Below are 22,358 nucleotides of genomic sequence, written 5' to 3'. Positions count from 1 at the left end.
AGTCGAGCAACCCCGCAGCCGAGACTTCTTTGGTCCCTGGGCGGACGGATAAGTCTGTAAGTTTCGGGTGGCTGGCTAATGTTGTGTGTAAATGGGATCCTCCCGGGTGTTGGGAGAAGGCCCACTTGTTGATGTTAAGCTTTCCTGTGCCGTACCTCTGCCTCAGGAGGCGCGTCCTTGTGCCGCTTCATTGAGAAGTGTTCTGGGAAGTCGGGTGGATCTGTACGACTGTGTTGCGACAGTTAGATGCTGAGATAGCTGGGCTGACTGAGGAAAAATCACGGGTGCAACGTGAGCTGGACATTTTGAGCTCTCAGAACGCTATTTTGAATGAAACCGCCGGCGCAGCAGAAGAACGCGCTGGGCGCGCCCAAGTTAAACAATTGCCGTGGCGTGTAGATTGGCTGACATAATGCAAAAGCGATGGGTCCGGAGCTCTGATCTGTGGCCCTGCGGGACCTTCGGGGCCCAGATGCCTGGGATGGGGATACCTGGAATCGAGACGCTCCGCCTCAGACTTGTACAAGTTCGAGAGGAACGCCGGAATGCTGATGAACAAAATCAGCTCCGGCGGCTGTCTCTGTCACCGCTGAGACCACCATTCTTAACTGCACCGTCAACGAGTTTAGCCCAAAGGCAGAGCCAGCGGCCAGGGGAATACTTGTCCAGCTGACGCACCCAACCTTCCAACCTTTGAAATGTGAATTAATTGAGTCATTTGGGTTCGCTAACAACGGACCCATTGGTCTTGGCTGAGGAGCGGACTGGTCAGGCTGGCAGTGGTTATACAACCTGTGTGTGCTCGCTACCCTGCCTCTTTGGGTTGGGGTGTGTCTCCTCGTCCCTAGAACTCCCTGCCCCAGGCTATTTCACATCTTCGTGATATGGCAACAATATCTGGCACCGGCCCTGAGGATGTCACCTTCTCCCTTGGTCTGCGCACCCCATTGATGTAATGGGGACCATCAAGGTGGAGAGGTGTCGTTATGTCTCTGTTAGCACCGTCTGAGGCTCTTGTCACATTACTGTGGCCGACGTGAGAAGAACCCCATGCAGGGTCAACCCATGGAAGGCTGCTGGACCAGACAACATCCCAGAGGATGTGCAGACCAGCTAGTAGATGTTCTCACTGACATCTTCAACATCCCCCTGAGCAGCACCATTGTTCCAATGTGCTTTAAGGCCGCCACCTTCGTCCCCGTGCCGAAGAAGTCTTCAGTGTCCTGCCTCAATGACTACTGTCCCGTTGCACTCACATCCATCATCATGAAGTGTTTCGAGAGGCTCGTCATGAGGCAAAGAGCACTAAATTTCTTGGTGAATTAATTCACCAAGAATTAATTCACCTGACGGAGAATCTCACCTGGTCCCTCAACACCAGCTCCATAGCAAAGAAAGCCCAGCAGCGTCTCTACTTTCTGCGAAGACCCCCCCCCCCCATCCTCATCACATTCTACAGGGGTTGTATTGAGAGCATCCTGAGCAGCTGCATCACTGCCTGGTTCGGAAATTGTACCATCTCGGATCGCAAGACCCTGCAGCGGATAGTGAGGTCAGCTGAGAAGATAATCGGGGTCTCTCTTCCGGCCATCACAGACATTTACACTACACGCTGCATCCGCAAAGGAAACAACATTATGAAGGACCCCATGCATCCCTCATACAATCTCTTCTCCCTCCTGCTGTCTGGGAAAAGGCTCCGAAGCATTCGGGCTCTCACGACCAGACTATGTAACAGTTTCTTCCCCTAAGCTATCAGACTCCTCAATACCCAGAGTCTGGACTGACACCTTGCCCTACTGTCCTGTTTATTATTTATTGTAATGCCTGCACTGTTTTGTGCACTTTACACAGTCCTGTGCAGGTCTGTAGTCTAGTGTTGCTTTCTCTGTGTTGTTTTTTTTATGTAGTTCAGTCTAGTTTTTGTACTGTGTCAGGTAGCGCCATGGTCCTGAAAAACGCTGTTTCATTTTTACTATGTACTGTACCAGCAGTTATGGTCAAAATGACAATAAAAGTGACTTGACTTGTGCAGAGACTAGCAGTTCTATTTGGCTCAACTTGGGTCAGACGTAGATTTGGAACGGGTGGCAGGTTAAGGCTGCTTTTAAATCCCGGCAGCAGCAGGGGTATTCCGAGCGCATGACGAATGGAGGTAGGAATGCCCCAAAGCAGCCGATGGCTGTGCCCCAGCAGTCGGTTTCAAAGTCTCATCTCATGTTTCTGTCTCTGCTAAGGAAACAATTTGAGTGTACCTGTTGGTGTTCTTTATGTGTTACACCATGAGCATTGTCACCCAGGTGGGTTGTACAGTATTCGCAAGGCCAGACAAAGGGACCGGCCCCCCCACATCGGACTGTAATGTAAATCCCCAAAAGCAGGACGGACCCTGGGCGGGTTGCTCAGGTCGTCGTCTATGGGTTATGGCCATGGGAACGGGTCTGCTGCTGTTGCTATGGCAACCTGGGAGGCCTGAGGCCGTATGTACCTGTCCCCCTTTGTTGGTCACACAGCAAGAAGCAGCGGCGAATCACCCTGTAGGACACCGAGGCATGGGAATCGCATCTATTATATGCAGGGAAGCGGGAGTGTATTCAGAATCAGATTTAATATCACCGATCAGTTTCACTGTGGGCGAGGGTGCTCGTCCATCTGTCCCCGAGCTCATCTCCCAGGTACCTGAAAGCATTTTGGGATTTTTTTTGTTAATGGGTCTATATCATACCACCCTTTTGCTTTTGGTATTAGGACAGTGTCTATTCTGGTTGGAAAGGCAAAGAAGGAAGCTGCCTTTATACCCTTGCCCAAGCAAATAGTAATTGCCAAACAAAATCGTACCCCGGGAGGGCAAAAGGAAATCGATGAGACAGTCGAGTCCCTTTAAGACCCGTGGGTTCTTCATCCCCTTTTAATAGCCCTGTTTGGCCATTTGGGGAACCCGGTGGTTCAAGGCGCATGATCATTGCTTATCGCCAGTTATATCTGGTTGCCCCTCCGCTGGCCACAGCTGCTCCAGATGTTGTGACCCTGATTGAGGACCTTTCGAGTTGGACTGACAGTTACTATGTTGTTATTGATTTGGCTAATGCCTTATTCTCCAATCCTATGGCCGAGCAGTCCCAAGATCAGTTTGTATTTACACGGAAGGGCCTTCAATACACTTTGACATCGTCCAATGATGCCACAGCATGGTGTCGTGGAATTTGTGTGGTTGTGTCCCATTCCCCCAGTGTTAAAGTGAGTCACTATATAGATGATGTGCTCTCGCAGAGATCCTCTGAACAGGAGGCTTCTGAGCTCTTAATATTTTGATTGATCACATGCGATCGAGGGGATAGGAAATTAACCCCAATAAAGTACAGGGGTGCGACTGTTGGGTTTTCTGGGAACACAATGGTCTAAGGGCGATCTGATAATTCCTGATAACATCAGAAATAAAATCCTAGCCATAGCTCCCGCTATGACAAACTAAGGAGCCAGCGCTTTGTTGACCTTTTGGGAAACTGGCGGCGCCACATGCTCGGTTTGACTGGCCCTGCGCTGTGACCAGAAAGAAATTTAGTTTTGTATTGGGCCCCGAGCAACGGTCAGCTTCTGAGTTACCTAGGGCCTTCCCTTTGAACTGCGAGTTTCTGTCAAAGATGTCTGAAGCCTGGGACAGAAGTGTGGTGCAATGAATATGCCTCTGGGTTTCTGGCCCCGAGAGGTTCCTGATGCTGCCGCCAGATACACGGCGTTTGGGAAACAACTTCTTGCCTGCCTCCGGGCTTCAGTCGAGACAGAAACACAGAAATCTCTCATTTCCCCCGCCCTGACCTTCCTATTATGCGATGGGTTCTCTCCGATATGCTCAAGTATCAGCTAGGGCAGGGGTCGGCAACCCGCGGCTCCGGAGCCGCAGGCGAGTCTTTCATCTTTGTACTGCGGCTCCCCGTGGCTTTGGAAAATAAATGATGAGTATTTAATTAAAATGTATTTTATGTTAGTTTGTTAGTTTTTGAAATGTAATTCTAAATTTGAAGATTATGGTGATCTTGTACAATCCAAATAAAACGTGTTTTTTGTCGCTATTAATATACGTCACCATTGCCGATGCCTGACACCAGCCAGTGCGCGATTTCTTTAATTTTTTGATCCAAGGTAGGCTAACTATAGAGAATTCTAAAAAAAGAAAAGTGACTGAAGAAAACAGAACGTTTAATGATACGTGGGCAGGTTCGTTTGCGTTCACTGCTGATGAGACTGGTTTACCAGTATGCTTAATATGCACTGAGAAACTAGCAAACAACAAAAAGTCAAATGTCGCAAGACATTTCCAGAATAAACACGCAGCCTTTGCTCAAAAATATCCGGTTGGAGATGAGAGAAAAAAAGCCGTTTCGGAATTGATGCGGAAGGTTGATCTGAGCAAAAATCATTTCCAGAAATGGATGAAGTCTGGAAAATCAACTACGTATGCTAGTTGTGTTGCCGCTCGGGAAATAGTCAGGTACAGGAAGCAGTTTACAGATGGTGAATATATAAAAGAATCTTTCTTTAAGATTTCAGAACATCTATTCACGGGCTTTAAAAACAAGAGTGAAATTGTGCAGAAAATCAGGGATATGCCCCTCTCTGCAAAGACTGTCAAAGACAGAACCATAAAAATGGCAGAAGACAACACAAGACAGCAAATTAAAGACATCAATTCAGCTGTGGCCTACTGGATTGCCTGTGACAAGTTTAAAGACAAAGGTGATATTGAACAAATAGCGCTGTTCTGCTGGTATGTAAACTCTGCCAGGCCACAGAAAGAAATGATTGAGTTGATACTTCTAAAAGGCCAAACACGGGGGGAGGACATCTGTGAGGCTGTCTTGAATTGTTTGAGCCAAAGGAATAAAGACCACCCACGTGGTGTCAGTAGCTATTGATGGGGCACCAAGTATGACAGGAGCACACAGGGATTTGTGGCTTTACTGCAGAAGTCGCTGGACAGAAAGCTGCTGACTTTTCACTGCATCTTGCACCAAGAGGCACTGTGCACTCAAACATTTCCTCTGGAATGCACAGAAGTAATGGATGTTGTCATTCAGATTGTCAATAAAATAATGGCAAAACGTTTAAATCACCGTCAATTCCGTTTGTTACTGGACGAGCTGGAAAGCGCATATTCTGATCTCCTGCTGCACAACAAAGTCCGGTGGCTGTCCAGAGGGGAGGTGCTGAAACGCTTTGTCGCGTGTCTGGAAGAAGTGAAAACTTTCCTGGGCAGCAAAGGGCTCAACTTTCCTGAGCTGGAACAGCCAGAGTGGCTGGAAAAGCTACACTTCATGGTGGACATCAGAGCGCACCTGAACACGCTGAACACAGCTCAGGGGAAAGGATGCACAGCCACCAAGTATGATAAATATTTTAATTGCCTATTGTTTTACGTATATTCATATTTTTTCATTGTTCAGTGAAATAGTCCTTTTATTTTTCAGGTTGACAGCTGGCTGACGTTATTTTTGGTTTGCTGCTGGCGGACAATTTAAGTTTGGCGTTTTTCATAAATACAAGAAGGACTCAAATAGACATTGAGTATTTTACTTAAAAGAAACCTTCAACCCAACGTCTTTTTTTCGAGGTTCAACAGGTTTTTGTTGCATGCAGAAATGTAATTTCGTTTTCTCTGCAGGAGTTCATCGATTTCATAAATGCAACACATTATAGTTTGTTTATATATAGCATAAAAGCAAAAAAAAATGTTGTATGCAGTGTTATTTCATTTTTCATTTTAAATGTCAAACAGGTTTTGTGGCTCCCAGTGTTTTCTTTTCTGTGGGAACGGGTCCAAATGGCTCTTTCAGTGGTAAAGGTTGCCAACCCCTGAGCTAGGGCGTGCACAACACGGTTCAGTCGTCAACTGGAAGCGGTATTTTTCTGAATAAGCATCAAAGGGACCGGATGGAATTAGCGAAACACGTGAACTGGTGGCTGAGTCCCGTCACAGGCTGTGTCACCGAAGCCTGAAGTTACTCGGGTCAAAGTCACGCCTGCTGTGCGGCAGCTCAGCGATGTGGAGAGGCTGCTGCCCCTCACCCTCTCACCCAACAAGTTCTGAGGAAGGAAGGCCCTGGCGGGTCGAGTCAATAGCAGTACAGACTGTCACTGTGCATGAAAGCGAAAGAAGAGGAGGTCCCACTGGCAGTCTCTTTGCCCAGGGGTGCTTCCTCTGTATGTTTTGGTCCGGGGTGGAAGGTGTTCGGCCCCGCTTTACTGCCACACTCCTCAACTCCGGGCACCTCGTGCAGAAGGGGGCGGGTCATGAGGGGGAATTGGTGCTGCACTTGGCCAAGATTACCATTCACAGGGTCTAGGCGGCGGAAGGTGGAGGGCGCTGCCCGGGCCGACCGCCTGCCCCTTTTCCAAGGATACGGTCGTGCCCGGCTGTCCTTGGAGAGGGAGCTCGCGGTTCCAATGGGCACACTGGGGGACTTCCGGGAGCGGTGCCCATCCCGGACTGAATGGACCGGTATATTTTAATCTGAGTGTACTCACCGTCTTGTAAATATGGAATATCTGTATCTTGTGTATGTGTGATGTAAGTACATTTTATAGTTTCGTGAAAAAAAACTTATACGGTATAAAATAAGCTTATACCGATTCTTGGGCTGTTTCTAATGGACTTGCTCTCTGGTTGTCCCAATGGACCCAAGAGTTTTATACTGTTATGGGACGTCCCTTATGGGGAGCGGAGTTATGGGAGGACATTTGGAAATGATCATTGCGTGTTACTATTACAGTTTACCATGTCAGCGCCCATCTGAAAGATGATTCGCCAATGACAAGATTTAACAACATTGCCAACAAACCCACATTTGCTGACGTGCTGACATCTAGCCCCAGCCTCTAATACAGTTATTGCCACTTGCTCGGTGGGCCCATGAATCTTCTGGTCGTTTGGGGGTACCGTGTAGAGGGCTGGGTGATTATTCCTTCCCACTGGTATAGCCTGTAGGGAAATGCTCGGAGTGGGTGTCTTCTTGCTCAGATTTGGCAATGAGATTGTGTTGGTCCTCTCCCTTCCTTTACAACGGCGATTCCAGTACCTGCTCGCTATGGTGGACACTTATTCTGGTCATGTGATGTCGATCCCTACTGTTAAAGCTAATCAGGATGGTGCCCTTTGGGGATTAGAACATTTTCTTTCCTGCATGTGGCGATTCCTCTGAAATTCAATCCGATAATGATTAGCACTTTCCGGGTTCCAGGGTACGAGTGTGGGCTGTCTGTGTGGGCCCGAAACGCCGACTCTTTACTCTTTACTCGTTACCATAGATGCTGCCTGGCCCGCTGAGTCCCTCCAGCAATTTGTGGGTATTACTTTGATTTCCAGCATCTGCAGATTTTCTCTTGTGATTCGACTCCCTTCTTGTTAATGACAGAACAATCTATTCCCTTTGTTCCCGATGCCACAGCGGAACGGGCTGATTAGGAGCCGAATCAGTTCTGCAAGGGGGGCAAAGTGGCCTATGACATAACCGTCTTCCTCTCCATTGGAGGGTGAGATTATTGCCGACAGGCGATGGTACGAGGACAAATTTATCCGTCCTGTGTACGTGGATAGGGGTACATTGACTCCAGGAATGAAAACATGTCTAACCATCTCACTGCTTTTGTTCTTAAAGGCTACCTTGTTCTGTTTTAATGCTTGTCTTGTGTTTTGTTGGATTTCTGCTGAGACCCGACAAGCCACTTGTGATTTGTGAAAATGATATAACTGCTTCGTGAAAAATGTACGTTAACCAGTCCTAATGAAGGGTCTCTGTCCGAAACGTCGACTGTTTATTCATTTCCGTCGATGCTGCCCGACCTGCTGAGTTCCTCCAGCGTTTTGTGTGTGTGTGTGTTGCTTTGGATTTCCAGCATTGGCAGGTTTTCTCGTAACTGCTCTAATTGGGGGCTGACAGGTGTGGGAAAATGTTGTAAACCAAGAGTTGATGGCCAAATACGACTTTTTACTGTGGAAGAAGTAAATTGCCTAATTGGTTATAACCTGACTGGTGCAACCCTGATCAAACTTACTCATTCAGTTTTAATTGTCAACACGATGCTGTTAACGCCCCTTAAGGATGAGGAAATTATTTTAATATGAATGTTGAGGTTATCTGTATAGTTTTTTTGTATTTTACTAATCGTGATAATATTAGTTTTCTATCATCCAAGGGATATTAATATTTAGCCTTCATTTTAAGCAGTAGAGTTCTGTGCACCTTTGGCTTGTTGAGACATTCAAAGGGGCGGGATATGTAGTGGTGTATTAAATGAAATGCTCGGTTCTTTCAGTGTCCAATGTTTCACCATAAGACATGGGAACAGAATTAGGCCATTTCATCATGGCTGATCCCAGATTCAATTCAACTCCATACTCCTGCACTCTCACCATATCCCTTGATGCCCCAACCGATCAGAAAACTATCAACTTCCACCTTGAATATGCCCACAGACTTGGCCTCCACCATAATCTGTGGCAGAGCATTCCACAGATTCACCATTCTTTGGCTAAAAAAAATTCCTTCTTACAGTATTTCTGTTCTAAAAGTTCACACCTCAGTTTTGAGTCTTTATCTTCTAGTTCTGGATACCCCACCAGAGGAAACATCCTCTCCACATCCACCTTATCTAGTCCTTTCAACATTAAGCAGGCTTCAATGAGATCCCTATGTATTCTTCTAAATTCCAGTGAGTACAGGCCCAAAGCTACCAAACGCTGCTCATATATTAACCCCTTCATTGCCAAATCATCCTCGCGAACCTCCTCTGTCTCTTCAACGACAACACATCTGTTCTGAGATAAGGGGCTCAAAGCTGTTGACAAGACTCCAAGTGCAGCCTGACTAGTGTCTTATAAAGCCTCAGCATCATCTCCTTGCTTTTATATTCTATTCATCTTAAAATAAATGTCAACATTGCATTTGCCTTCTTTACCAAAGACTCAACCTGTGAATTAAAAGTCTGGGAGTCTTACACGAGGACTCCTACGTCCCTCTGCACCTCCGATATTGAATTTTTCTCCCCATTTAGATAATAGTCTGCACTATTCTTCCTTTTACCAAAATGCATTATTGTACATTTCCCAACACTGCTCCATCTGCCACTTCTTTGCCTATTCTTCCAATTTGTCTAAGTCCTGCTGCAATTGCATTGCTTCCTCAGCACTACTGACCCCTCCACCTACCTTCGTATCATCTGCAAATATTTGCCGTAAAGCCATCAATTCCACTATCTAAGTAAACACAAACAATGTGTAAAGTAGCGGTCCCAATACTGACCCCTGAGGCAGCAACCAGGAGAGGCCCCATTTATTCCCACTCACTGCTTCCTGCCTGTCAGCCACTCTATCCGTGCCAAGATATCTCCTGTAACACCATTGGATGTTCTCTGGTTAAACAGCTTCATATGTGGCACTTTATCAAATGGCTTCTGGAAATCTAAGTGAATGACATCCACTGCTTCTCCTTTGTTCATCCCGCTTGTTACTTCCTCAAAGAATTCCAACAGACTTGTCAGGCAAGATTTCCCTTTACAGAAACCGTGCTGACTTTGACTTGTTTTATCATTAGTCTTCAAGTACTCTGAAACCTCACCCTTAATAATGGACTCCAACACTTTTCCAACCACTGACGTTAGGTTAACTGGCCTATAATTTCCTTCCTTTTGTCTTCCTCATTCCTTAAAGAGTGGAGTGACAGTTGCAATTTTGCACTGGGCTCCCCTGATGACACCTACAATCAAGTGGAGACTAAGAATCATGAGTCCTGAAATCTTTCATTCAGTGTAGTTTATCAGCTTTATGATAATAAATTAAGCTTAAGTTGCCTTGTTGTGCTTTTACGCTTATTACTATATTTCCTGGACACTCGAATTGGTTTGGGTCCTTTGGGTCTGATCAGCCCAGCCCGTTACAGCCTCCTGCCATCACTTATGCAGTCTGAAGCCAATACCACAGCCTCCTACCAGGAATGTCTCACTTCCATCAAGAGGACAGCATGGAGCCATTTCCATTTCCCTTCATCTCCAGTGCTTCAGTGCACGGCCATTCCTACCACTGTCAATGTTACACTTTCCCTGCTTTCCACTTCTGTAGAAAGCCACCAAACCCTTTGAATCACACCTCCATCCCCATCGTTCCCCTTTGCAGATTAAGGCTGTTGGTGCCTTTTAAAGCTGGATCCTGTGCATTGGGCTGTCCTGCTCCGCACCCGATGGTATTCAGTTCCACAATAATGTGAGGGCAAAATGCTGGGGAATATTTCAGAGGAGAAAACAATGATCCCCTGTTGTGGGGTTCGTAATAACTGTTTGTAACGGGCTGCAAGAGTCAATAAAAACTTGCTTCCTTTCAGACGATGCGTGTGCCACCCTGACGGCAGTGTCGGTGACTGCAGTCCATCCAACGGAGATTGTACCTGCAAAGAGAATGTGGAGGGAGCCCTGTGCCACAGGTCAGTCCGACTGTTGTAAAGCCTCTTCAAAAGCTTGTTCCACTTTATGACTATAGAGTATTTTGTTTTGTGGAACTGTGTTCATTCTGTTAGAATGGCTTTGGAGATTTTTTCCTGTATTTGTTCTCTGTGTTCTTGGTGGATCTCATGTGAGGATTCGTTGCATCCGTGAAGTTTGGGGAGGAGTGAAGAGCATCTCGTTCTTTTACCACTAGTTATATCCATTCCAAGGCTAATCTATTATTTCATTTGTTGCATTGGTTTTGAGTTAGAGTATCTCATTTATATTATGTTTTAAAGAGTGCAGTACATACAATGAGCAACAGGACTGCCACCCCATACATTTTTCCCTGAGGCCGCTAGAAATTGGGGCTGATTTTGAAATTCCAGTTCTGGGGTTAGTGATGACTCTGCCTTGGGTGGGCAGGAGTAGAAAGCTGGACAGTGAATGCTGTTACTTTTTCCTCTACTTAGCTGGACTTCCATGGACTGGAGGGTCTCGGTGCCTTTCTGAATGTTCCATTGTGAACAGCCACAGACTTGGAATTCCCAGGAGTCAGTCAGAATATTTTGCAAAGAAGCTTTGAGAAAGTCCTTGAATCTCTTCCTCTGTCCACTGGGTAATTTCTTGCCATGACAGAACCTGAGTGTCTGTTTTGGGAAGTCTGTTGGCCACACGAATGCTATGGCCTGTCTGTTGGAGTTGGCTGATTTAAGCTGGGGATATTGGCTTGAAAAGAGGAGCTACATTGGTTTGTTTATCACACCTGTGGATCTGAGAATGGGTTGGTGGATCTCTCCAGTGCTTTGCAATGTCTGCTGTAGGGTAGTCCAAATGTTCGACCACCTAACCTCACTGCTGACTAGCAGACTAGGAAGGGAAAGTTTGGGGAAGCACACTCCAGTCCTTATGGAGAGCTCAGTGGTGGAAAGGGTGAGCTTCAAGTTCTTGGGACCTAGCCTGGCCCAACACAGTGATGCAACCATGAAGAAGGCATGCCAGCACCTATACTTTCTTTGAGGAGGTGTAACTGAAGACACTTAACAATTTCTATAGATAAATGGTGGAGAACTTTCTTACATCACAACTTAGTGTGGAGGTTCCAATGAAAGTGATCATAAGGGGCTGTGGAAAATTACAGCATCAGCCAGCTTCAACACAGACAAAATCCTTCCCACCATTGAGGACATCTTCAGGCTACACTACCTCAGGGAAGTGGAAACCGTCTAAGGAGACCCTTCCAATCCTTAATATTCTCTTTGTGTTACTACCACCAAGGAGGAGGTATAGAACACTGAAGATTCTCACTCAATGAATCAAGAAGAGTTTCTTTCCATCTGCCATTAGACCTCTGAACAGTCCGTGAACCCACGGACACTACCCCTTTATTTTCTTGCACTATTTATTTCTGTAATTTATAACTTTTTAATGTTTTTGTACTATCCTGCGGCTGCAAAACAACAACTTTCACATCACATAAAGTTACTGATGATAAATCTGATTCTGACCATGAACTCTATGTAAAGTTTGAGATCCAGATTTTTGTACATTTTATTCCTCCTACAGCCAAAAGCTGTGCTGGTGTGCAGGTCAATCTACAAGACAGTTGGGAAACTATTCATCTTCCATTGCCTCCGCTCCAGAACTGAGATTACTGACCTACAGTACTCTGACGGTTTTTGTCTACACATATGTTCAAAGTTGTTTATATGCCCACTGAAGCAAATCAGAATCAGGTTTACTATCACCAGCATGTCATGAAATTAGCTAACTTTATGGTAGCAGTAAATGCAATACCTACTAATAGAGGAAAAAGACTGTGAATAACAGAAATACATATATATATATATATATATATATGTATAAGTAGCACAAAACATTAGAAATAAAAAAGTAGTGAGGTAGTGTTCTGACCTGACGAAGGGTCTCGGCCCGAAATGTTGAAAGTGCTTCTCCTTATAGATGCTGCCTGGCCTGCTGTGTTCCATCTGCATTTTGTGTGTGTTGAGTGAGGTAGTGTTCATGGGTTCAATGTCCATTCAGAAATCAGATGGCAGAGGGGAAGAAGCTGTTCCTGAATCACTGAGTGTGGTCCTTCCTGATGCTACCAATGAGAAGAGAGCATATCCTGGGTGGTGGGAACCCCTAATGATGGACACCACCGTTTTGAGGCACCACCACTTGAAGATGTCCTGGATACTATGGAGGTTGGTGCCCATGATGGAGATAACTAATTTTACAACTTTCTGGAGCTTAGTACGATCTTGTGCATTTGTATGAAAGAACGTGGCTTGTCTTTAAAGTCTGCCAAACAAATATCATCAACATACGTACAATGCTGCCCTCTGGTATTTAAGGTAGAAGGTGAGATCTGGAAACACAGGCACTCCCCTCTCTGGGAACCACTTTCGGGTAAAGTCAGATAACAAGGATGAAATTCACTTCACTTTTTCTTCACACATAGCACCAAATTAATTGTAAACACAACTTCATCCAATGTTAATCATAACTGCAACCCAGTACATTTTCAACCTAAGTCAAGGGTGAAAGTGTACACAACACTGAGATTGATGTTAAAACATGGGTTTGTGTTGCTGGAAGACAATTGTGTTGGTGTTAATGACCACTGTTCTGTTTGCCTGCAACATTTGGGTTTTAATTATCACCTTTATCTTAAACTATTCTGATTTTCTTTTCACTGAGGTGAGTTTAGGCTTTTTACATTGGGGAAACTTGACTTTGAGATAAAGATTTTTGATGAATTGTAATGATTCTGTTTTGCTTTGTTCAGTTGTAAGTCGGGAACCTTTAACCTCCAACCTCACAACCCTCATGGCTGCATCAGTTGCTTCTGCTATGGACACTCAGTGGCTTGTTCCTCGGCCTTGGAGTTCAGAGAGCATCGAGTAGTGTCAACCTTCAGCCAAGGTACCTTTCATGTTTCACGCAAGGCATATGTTCTCTAACAAGGCGGCAGCTGTGGCTCAGCAGCACTTTGCTCTCTGGCATCATGTCCAAAAGTTTCGTGTTTCTAGATGCATTAGCAGGCATAATAGATATGCCTTCACTGTGAGTTTTGAATCTGAGGTTCACCTGAGAGGCCAAGGGGCTATCAATCATTATAGTTACAGTCATTCCTGTAGGATTTGACTATCACTTGGAGTTGTATTGAAAAATGAAGATCAAGGAACTGCAGATGCTGAAAATCAGAAAATAGTGGAAGCACTCAGCAGGTCAGGCAGCATCTGTGCAAACTAAAATCAAGTTAGCATTTAACAAGGAAGACCTTTCCTTGTACACTGCCTGACCTGCTGAGTGTTGATAGCATTTTCTGTTTCCATTTCACTCTCAAATACATTTAATTAGTGTCCAAACCATTGCACGTCAAGTCAAAGACAATTGCACATGAGCCGAGATAATTGTGTTTCTATGCTTCGGTAGACGCAGATGATTGGAGAGGACAGAAATCAGATGGCAGGGAATCTCAGCTGTCCTGGGAGAAGAATCGGATCAGTTTGTTTCCAGAGAACGGGAAATGGGAATATTTCATTGCATCAGGTAAGAACTCAGAAAGACATGTGAAAGGAATCGAGTCCTGAGTCTACACTGCTCAATGTACGTTCTGCAGCTGGCGAATCCCCCGCTACTGTGGTACTTGCTGACAGTCAGTAGCCAATCATACTGTCGCGATATTCAAATTCAGATTCAGATTCAGTTTATTGTCATTTAGATATCACAAATGCAATGCAGTTAAAAAATGAGACAATGTTCCTCCAGAACGATATCACAAAAGCACATGACAAAACAGACTACACCAGAAAATCCACATAACGTTTGGCAATCCCCGATCCAGAGTCTGGAGAGGCTGCTGCATATTAATATCGCGCTACCGTCTTAGCGCATCCCCCAGAAAGGAGCTCCAAATCCACCAGACAAAACAAGAACAAAAACTAGAGCTACAAGACCTGCACAAAACCACAAAACATATAGTTACAGCAGTGCAAACAATAGCATAATTGATAAAAAAAAACAGACCATGGGCACAGTAAAAATAGTCCAAAGATGTTAAAGGACTATAAGTTCAAAAGAAATCACCACACAGTTTCCACAAGTCCCCAGGGTCCCGTCGGACTCGCCATCCCATACCGGTGGCAGAAGGGAATACCCCCGCTATGGACTTCCACGGCGCCGCCCGACTCAGCCTTGCAGACACAGCACACAATGAAAACACCGTCGAACCCAGCCTCGCAGACACAGCACACAATGAAAACACCGTCGAACCCAGCCTCGCAGACACAGCACACACTGAAAGCTCCGTCGAACCCAGCCTCGCAGACACAGCACACAATGAAAACACCGTCGAACCCAGCCTTGCAGACACAGTACACAATGAAAACACCGTCGAACCCAGCCTCGCAGACACAGTACACAATGAAAACACCGTCGAACCCAGCCTCGCAGACACAGTACACAATGAAAACACCCTCGAACCCAGCCTCGCAGACACAGTACACAATGAAAACACCGTCGAACCCAGCCTCGCAGACACAGCACACAATGAAAACACCGTCGAACCCAGCCTCGCAGACACAGTACAGAGTGAAAACACCGTAGAACCCAGCCTCGCAGACACAGCACACAGTGAAAACACCGTCGGACCCAGCCTCGCAGACACAGTACACAGTGAAAACACCGTCGAACCCAGCCTCGCAGACACAGCACACAGTGAAAGCTCCGTCGAACCCAGCCTCGCAGACACAGCACACACTGAAAACACCGTCGAACCCAGCCTCGCAGACACAGCACACACTGAAAGCTCCGTCGAACCCAGCCTCACAGACACAGTACACAATGAAAACACCGTCGAACCCAGCCTCGCAGACACAGCACACACTGAAAGCTCCGTCGAACCCAGCCTCGCAGACACAGTACAGAGTGAAAACACCGTCGGACCCAGCCTCGCAGACACAGTACACACTGAAAACACCGTCGAACCCAGCCTCGCAGACACAGCACACACTGAAAACACCGTCGAACCCAGCCTCGCAGACACAGTACACACTGAAAACACCGTCGAACCCAGCCTCGCAGACACAGCACACGGTGAAAACACCGTCGAACCCAGCCTCGCAGACACAGCACACAGTGAAAACACCGTCGAACCCAGTCTCACAGACACAGCACACAGTGAAAACACCGTCGAACCCAGCCTCGCAGACACAGTACACAGTGAAAACACCGTCGAACCCAGTCTCACAGACACAGTACACAATGAAAACACCGTCGAACCCAGCCTCGCAGACACAGCACACACTGAAAACACCGTCGAACCCAGCCTCGCAGACACAGCACACAGTGAAAACACCGTCGAACCCAGCCTTGCAGACACAGTACACAATGAAAACACCGTCGAACCCAGCCTCGCAGACACAGTACAGAGTGAAAACACCGTCGAACCCAGCCTCGCAGACACAGTACACAGTGAAAACACCGTCGAACCCAGCCTCGCAGACACAGTACACAATGAAAACACTGTCGAACCCAGCCTCGCAGACACAGCACACAGTGAAAACACCGTCGAACCCAGCCTCGCAGACACAGTACACAATGAAAACACTGTCGAACCCAGCCTCGCAGACACAGCACACAGTGAAAACACCGTCGAACCCAGCCTCGCAGACACAGCACACAATGAAAACACCGTCGAACCCAGCCTCGCAGACACAGTACACAATGAAAACACCATCGAACCCAGCCTCGCAGACACAGCACACAGTGAAAACACGGTTGAACCCAGCCTCGCAGACACAGCACACAGTGAAAACACCGTCGAACCCAGTCTCACAGACACAGCACACACTGAAAGCTCCGTCGAACCCAGCCTCGCAGACACAGCACACACTGAAAGCTCCGTCGAACCCAGCCTCGCAGACACAGCACACAGTGAAAGCTCCGTCAAACCCAGTCTCACAGACACAGTACACAATGAAAACACCGTCGAACCCAGTCTCACAGACACAGCACACAGTGAAAACACCGTCGAACCCAGCCTCGCAGACACAGTACACAATGAAAGCTCCGTCGAACCCAGTCTCACAGACACAGCACACACTGAAAGCTCCGTCGAACCCAGCCTCGCAGACACAGTACACACTGAAAACACCGTCAAACCCAGCCTCGCAGACACAGTACACAGTGAAAGCAACCTGACCACAGTGAACTCTGAGTCCGTTGAACCTCCAACGACCATCCCCTCTGGCACAGCTTCTCCGAGCATCATCCTCTGCCGAGCGTGTTAAGTTGGCCCCGCCAACGTCCACCGGCAACGCGACCCCGAGGACTGGGGGCCTGTTCTTCCCAGCAGAGTCCCGGACCTCACAGCAGCAGCAGCAACGAAGAAGGTCTTCCTGGAGATTTCCCGATGTTCCTCCGTGCTCCCATGTCCGTTTTCAATAGATTATGTTTGCGCTCGGCACCCCACTTCACAAATAACAGATAATCAGCTCCGGAGTGGCCGCTGCAAGCTGCGTCGCGCCGCCATCTTGGAATCTTGGATATACCATCCCTTCATGAACAAGGCTCAGTTATGTCCAGTGCAAGACTCTTGAGATGACTGGAGACAACTTGCTGCAGTACAGGGGCATTAAGCTTTAGAGCAACGACTCTTTGTACCTCCCCTTGGAGCAGGGAGCCAGGCCACATAACCCAGCAGCAAGTAATTATTTTTCATTTCAAGCTTATTTCTGTGTTCAAGATTTCTCATGCGGTGAATTGTCTTGCAGCCCCATGAAGGTGATATTGGGGTTTGCATTTAGATAACACTTTGGTTACATAACCAGATGTTCTGTAGTATTTTGGAGGTGTGCAGTAAGATTCAAGGTTGGCACTGACCCATTTACAGTGGTGACAGTGGTGTAATTCACAGGGCTGCCTCAGCTCCAGTGACCTAAGTTTAATCCTGATCTCTGGGTGCTCTCTTTGTGGAATGTTACCTGTGTGGCCACATGGGTTTTCATCCGTGTGCTCTGATTTCCTTGACATCCCAAGGAAGTACAATGTCGGTAGGTTAATTGTGCTGTAAATTGTCCCCTTGGAGGATTGGCGGGGGGTTGTTAAATGGGATCAGTGCATCATTCGTGTAAATAGCTGCATCATGGTCAGTGTGAACTCCGCAGGTTAACGGGCTTGTTTCTTTGTTATTTGACTTTATTAGGTTGAAAGGCCATAAGCTGATCACATCTGTGGAGAGGAATGAAGTAAAGGAGAAGGGAATCCTGAAGCTCACAGTTATGTGGTAGCTTGGTGAACAGTTACTGATGGTGCAGTAGTAATGTGGGGGTGGGGGGAATACATAAGAGGCCAGAATTGCAGGACCAGAGGGGGTTTAGGGAGAGCAAGGGTAAGGTTACTGCAGGATTTGAGAATGGAAAATTGTAGCTAATTTCCTGACTATGTGACACTAAGGTTTTATTACAATATTTGCTGTGTTCACTATTTATTTATTATGCCCCAAATTATTTATGATATACACTTATAAGGCCACTATGACAACGTGAGTGTGAAATACCTTTACCATACTCCTCAGTGCATGGCATCACTTTCACAGGGACGGTTAGAGATGACATTCCCCACAATCCCAACTTCGTCAGAATGTAAAGGCATGACTCAAATTGAGATGAATGCTGAAGATCCCTACGTATGATTCTGAGGAGAGTTTCAACACAGAAATTTCTGTCCCTATTACATTGTCTCCTGAAAACCAGTGTTAGGCGTCCTGACTCTTTGTCTTGGTTGTGGTGCTGGAGACGAACCAAAGATTCCTTGTACCCGAGCCTGGGAGAACTGTACCAGTCTGTGAGCTTCCGGGATTGGAGTCCTGCACTATGCTGTCCTTGACCCAAATCTCATTCACCCACATTACTGACCTGAACAGTCCCTTCTCATTTCAGAAAAGTTCCGGGGGAACAAGCTGCTCAGCTATGGCCAGAATCTTACCTTCATTCTTGACTTGGAAAACGAGGAAGTGCGGCCCTTCAGCCTGGTTCTGGAAGGTTCCGAAAACCACACATCAGTCACTCTTTCTCCGCATGTGCAGAAGGAAAGGTCAGCCCAGCAGTGGGAAGTCACCTTCATGTGAGTCACTGTCCAACCTTTTCAATAGTTTGTCTTCCCAATTAGCTGTCCTGCAACTTGTTGTGGGGGGGGGGGGGAATTAACCTGATGATCTTTTTGGGCCCCTAGAATGGTTATCTGGAACTGGAATTTTCTCAAAATCATTTGTGGAGAATTTGATTTGTGGCAGAGTAGGATAATTTTGGTGATATATTTTATGGAACTATAGACAAAAATAGCTGAGTTGAGATAATATAGTCCATCCTACCTCAGCATTCTTTTGAAGACATATGCAATTCAAGTTATAGTCCCTGTCCTTTCCTATCTGTTTACAGACTCTTCTTTCAAGTATTTATTTATTTCTCCTTTGGAAGTTACTGTGAAATCTCAGTTCCTCCTTGTTCCACTCCCGTTTAATGATTATGGAGCCCATTGGCATTGAAAACACTTTCTCTTCTTATAAAACCACGTATTATTTTGACAGGTTTTTGTAACCTCCTCTTCTCCATGGAGAACAACCCCACCTTCGCAAGTACCTTCTTTCTCCTTGTACTAGGCAGCTCACCTTCAGCCAGGTAGGAAGGTCAGAGGGTGTGCATTTGACCTCACCTCACCATCTTTCCAAACAACCTCAACCCCAAGTGTCGTCTCCTCATCTCTTCAGACTCAGTGGAGCACACAGTGGTAGCTTCTTTGGACCTTGGTTTCCTGTTTGTCCTACTCCTGAATACTTGGTGACAAAACTTTGTCAGACCACCTCTGTAGGGTTAGCCCCTGCCTGGCTCAAGGTGTTATACTGAAGCGTGGATGGTGAACGGGATGGAAAAGATAGATTTAGAACATAAAGATAAATTCAGAGAGTAGGACGAAGTGATACCAAGCCAAGCCGGGATAGATCTTTGCAGTGTGCTGCCAAAACATGGAGAACGTTGGGGAGTGGAGCTGAGGTGGAAACTCTGGATGATTTTGAATCTTCCTGCATGAATGACTTGCATGAATTTTCTAGTCAATGAATGCCGAGTAATTTTAAGGCATTATATAATTTTTCTTTCTCCACTTCTTGTAGACTCCATGAGGCAGAGGACAGCATCCGCACACCCACCTTGTCCAGCTTCCAGTTCCAACAGATGCTCTCCAATCTCACCACAGTGAAATTTGGCTGCCTGGGAGCTTCTGCCTGTAAGTGACCTTCCCCCAACTCAGTCTGCGTTCAACCTTTTTAAATGTGTATTTTGATGTTGATGTGCACGAATGGACATGTCTTTACATCTGTATCTGTCTGTCCAAGGATCTTGTGAGTTTAATATGGGCAGCCTCTGATGGTTGGCAGCAGGGACTCTCAAATTGGGCTGTTTCAGAAATGTATCACCATTCTACACCTGTCACATGACATGCAAGCCATTGCTCAAACCAACAGGCCTTGTCTCAGTGTACACAGTGGTCAAGCTGTTAGCTTTCCCAGTCTATACCAGTTCATGCATCTAACACTTCCCACTAGAGTGCAGCTGATTTGCTGGAGGAATAGGAACTTGTTCGACCTCTGTCGTGAGAGCCGCCCTCAGCCATCAAGTTGGCAATGTTTGTGCCTTGAGCTCAAAGTCCTCCTCGACTCATTCCCTGAAGCATTTGTAGTCACTGGCTTTGCAATATTCTGTACAACTTCAAAATAAAGATAATCTCCCAGCCAATTCCCCTCTGCACACTACTGTCCCAACACCAAAGGCTCTGAATGTGATCCTGGAAAAAGCTTATGACTCGAAGATTCATCTGTATGTGTATATAAGGAGGTCTAGACATATGCATCTTTAATGGATGTTTGTGGGCAGTGATTAGAGCAAAATTATGTAGATCCTGAGAACCATTAGATAAAACAAAAATTCAAGGAGGCACTCAGCAAGTCAGAGAGAATCCATGGATTTGTTTCAGGTCAGTGAAATGTTAGTCTAAAACTTCAGTTTTGATTCGCTCTGCACAGTCTGCCCTACTGAATGTTTCTCAGCATTTTTAATTTCTGTTGGGGCAGTGCCAATGAGCTGGGAAGGAGCTGGGAGTGATCTCACACACTGACCGTGAGTTGTGTACATGCACCAGGTGGAGCCAGCACCTTTGGTGCACAACGAAGTCCAAAGATGAAGTGGTTTTCTTGAATTTCCGGAGACTCTGGGTGAATCGCAGATCCGGACAGGAATTCTTTGCCCTTCTGTTTTTCTTGTGCTACACCTGAGTATTTCTGGGTTTTCTACTCTCTGCTACAGTTCACCTGAGAGAGGTCACCCTGGTGACGGCTGTGGCTGGCCTCTCGCCCCGTGCTACCTGGGTGGAGGAGTGCATGTGTCCTAAAGGCTACATCGGACAGTTCTGCGAGTTTTGTGCCCCTGACTACAAGCGGGAAATTCCCTTTGGAGGTCCGATGACTCCCTGTGTCCCCTGCACCTGCAACCATCATGGAACGTGCAATCCTGATTCGGGTATGTATTTTATGGCTATTTATCCAATTGTTCACATCTCTTTTACTCCTTCTCTTTGTCTCTGAGTATTACGGAGATCTAGCTCTTGGAAATCGCAGCCCATCATATTATTGATATCACTATTGTTATTGTATTTTATGCTTTCCTTGAGCCACTGGGATTCAGCAGGACAATGCAATAGGGTAGTGCTGATTTTGCTGGAATTAGCGTTTTTTATTTGGATGTGACCTTAAATCACGACCCTGTCAAACAAAGAGTAAAAAATCCTGTAGCAGCTACTTCAAGGAAGACGAGTATTCCCAGAACCAAGGCCAAACTTTATCCATCAACTAACAAGATATATGAAGATTGGTTTTCAACATTCAACCATATTATCGAGTAGATTTAGGACGGAGAGGGGAGTAGATTTCGGACGGAGAGGGGAGTAGATTTCGGATGGAGGTGAGGAGGAACGGCTTTTCCCAGAGAGTGGTGAATTCTTCACCCAATGAAGAAATGGAGGCTCCCTAGGTAAGTATGTTTAAGACAAGGTTGAATAGATTTTTGCATAGTAGGGGAATTGAGGGTTATGGGGAAAAGGCAGGTAGGTGGATACGAGTCCATGGCCAGATCAGCCATGATCTTATTGAATGACGGAGCAGGCTTGACTGGCCCTTTCTGCTCCTATTTCTGATGTTCTTCCGTACTTTGTGACTGTGCCTATATTTCAGATAAATACTTCATCAGTTAGAAAATGTTGAAATCATAAAAAGATGTTTAATGAAGTTTCTCTTTGCTTTCCACCTAATATATTCCAGCATGATAGCGTAGCAGTAATCTGGGTTCAACTTCCATTGCTGTCTAGGAGCAGTTTGTATGCTCTCTCTGTGAACGTACGGGTTGCTTTTGATGCACTGGTTTCCAAAGGACACGTGGGTTAGGGTCAATGAATTGTGGACATGCTAGGTTGGCAATGCAAGCACGTGACACGTGTGGGGGGCTCCCATCACATCCTCGGACTGTGTCGATTGTTGACGCAAATGATGCGTTTCACTGTATGCTTCTGTGTGACAAATAAAGCTAATCTTTGTGACTGGTACCTTCAGTAATCTCACATAGAAATGCTGTCTCATTGAGAATGTGGAGTTTAAACCTTCTCTTCTGGTTTTGTCACCAACTTGCCTTTTAGCTTCTTGTATAGACAGTCATCTTCCTTTCTTAACCCATTTAAAACCTTCCTGAATTGTGGACGCATTTGACTGGAAGTGCATTCCCATTCTGTAATGCTATGTTGATGGCTTCAGTAGAATGATTTTTAGGCTGAGATCC

At 46.1% G+C, this 22,358-nt stretch overlaps 1 protein-coding gene across 3 annotated transcripts in view; it reads left to right on the top strand.

Annotated features, from left to right (window-relative positions):
• LOC132407487 (laminin subunit gamma-3-like) overlaps positions 1–22,358 on the top strand; it is a 137,057-nt gene that overhangs the window by 74,563 nt on the left and 40,136 nt on the right. For all 3 annotated transcript variants that reach the window (XM_059994100.1, XM_059994101.1, XM_059994102.1), the window contains 6 exons: positions 10,371–10,469; positions 13,262–13,398; positions 13,912–14,028; positions 18,420–18,603; positions 19,649–19,761; positions 20,838–21,050. In XM_059994100.1, coding sequence (XP_059850083.1) covers positions 10,371–10,469; positions 13,262–13,398; positions 13,912–14,028; positions 18,420–18,603; positions 19,649–19,761; positions 20,838–21,050 — 863 coding nt within the window. The remainder of the gene's footprint in view (positions 1–10,370; positions 10,470–13,261; positions 13,399–13,911; positions 14,029–18,419; positions 18,604–19,648; positions 19,762–20,837; positions 21,051–22,358) is intronic.

This window comes from Hypanus sabinus, chromosome 18, assembly GCF_030144855.1.
Source record: "Hypanus sabinus isolate sHypSab1 chromosome 18, sHypSab1.hap1, whole genome shotgun sequence".
NCBI lineage: Eukaryota > Metazoa > Chordata > Chondrichthyes > Myliobatiformes > Dasyatidae > Hypanus > Hypanus sabinus.
The sequence above is the reverse complement of the archived record's forward strand: the minus strand, read 5'-3'. Positions and strand labels throughout refer to the sequence as shown.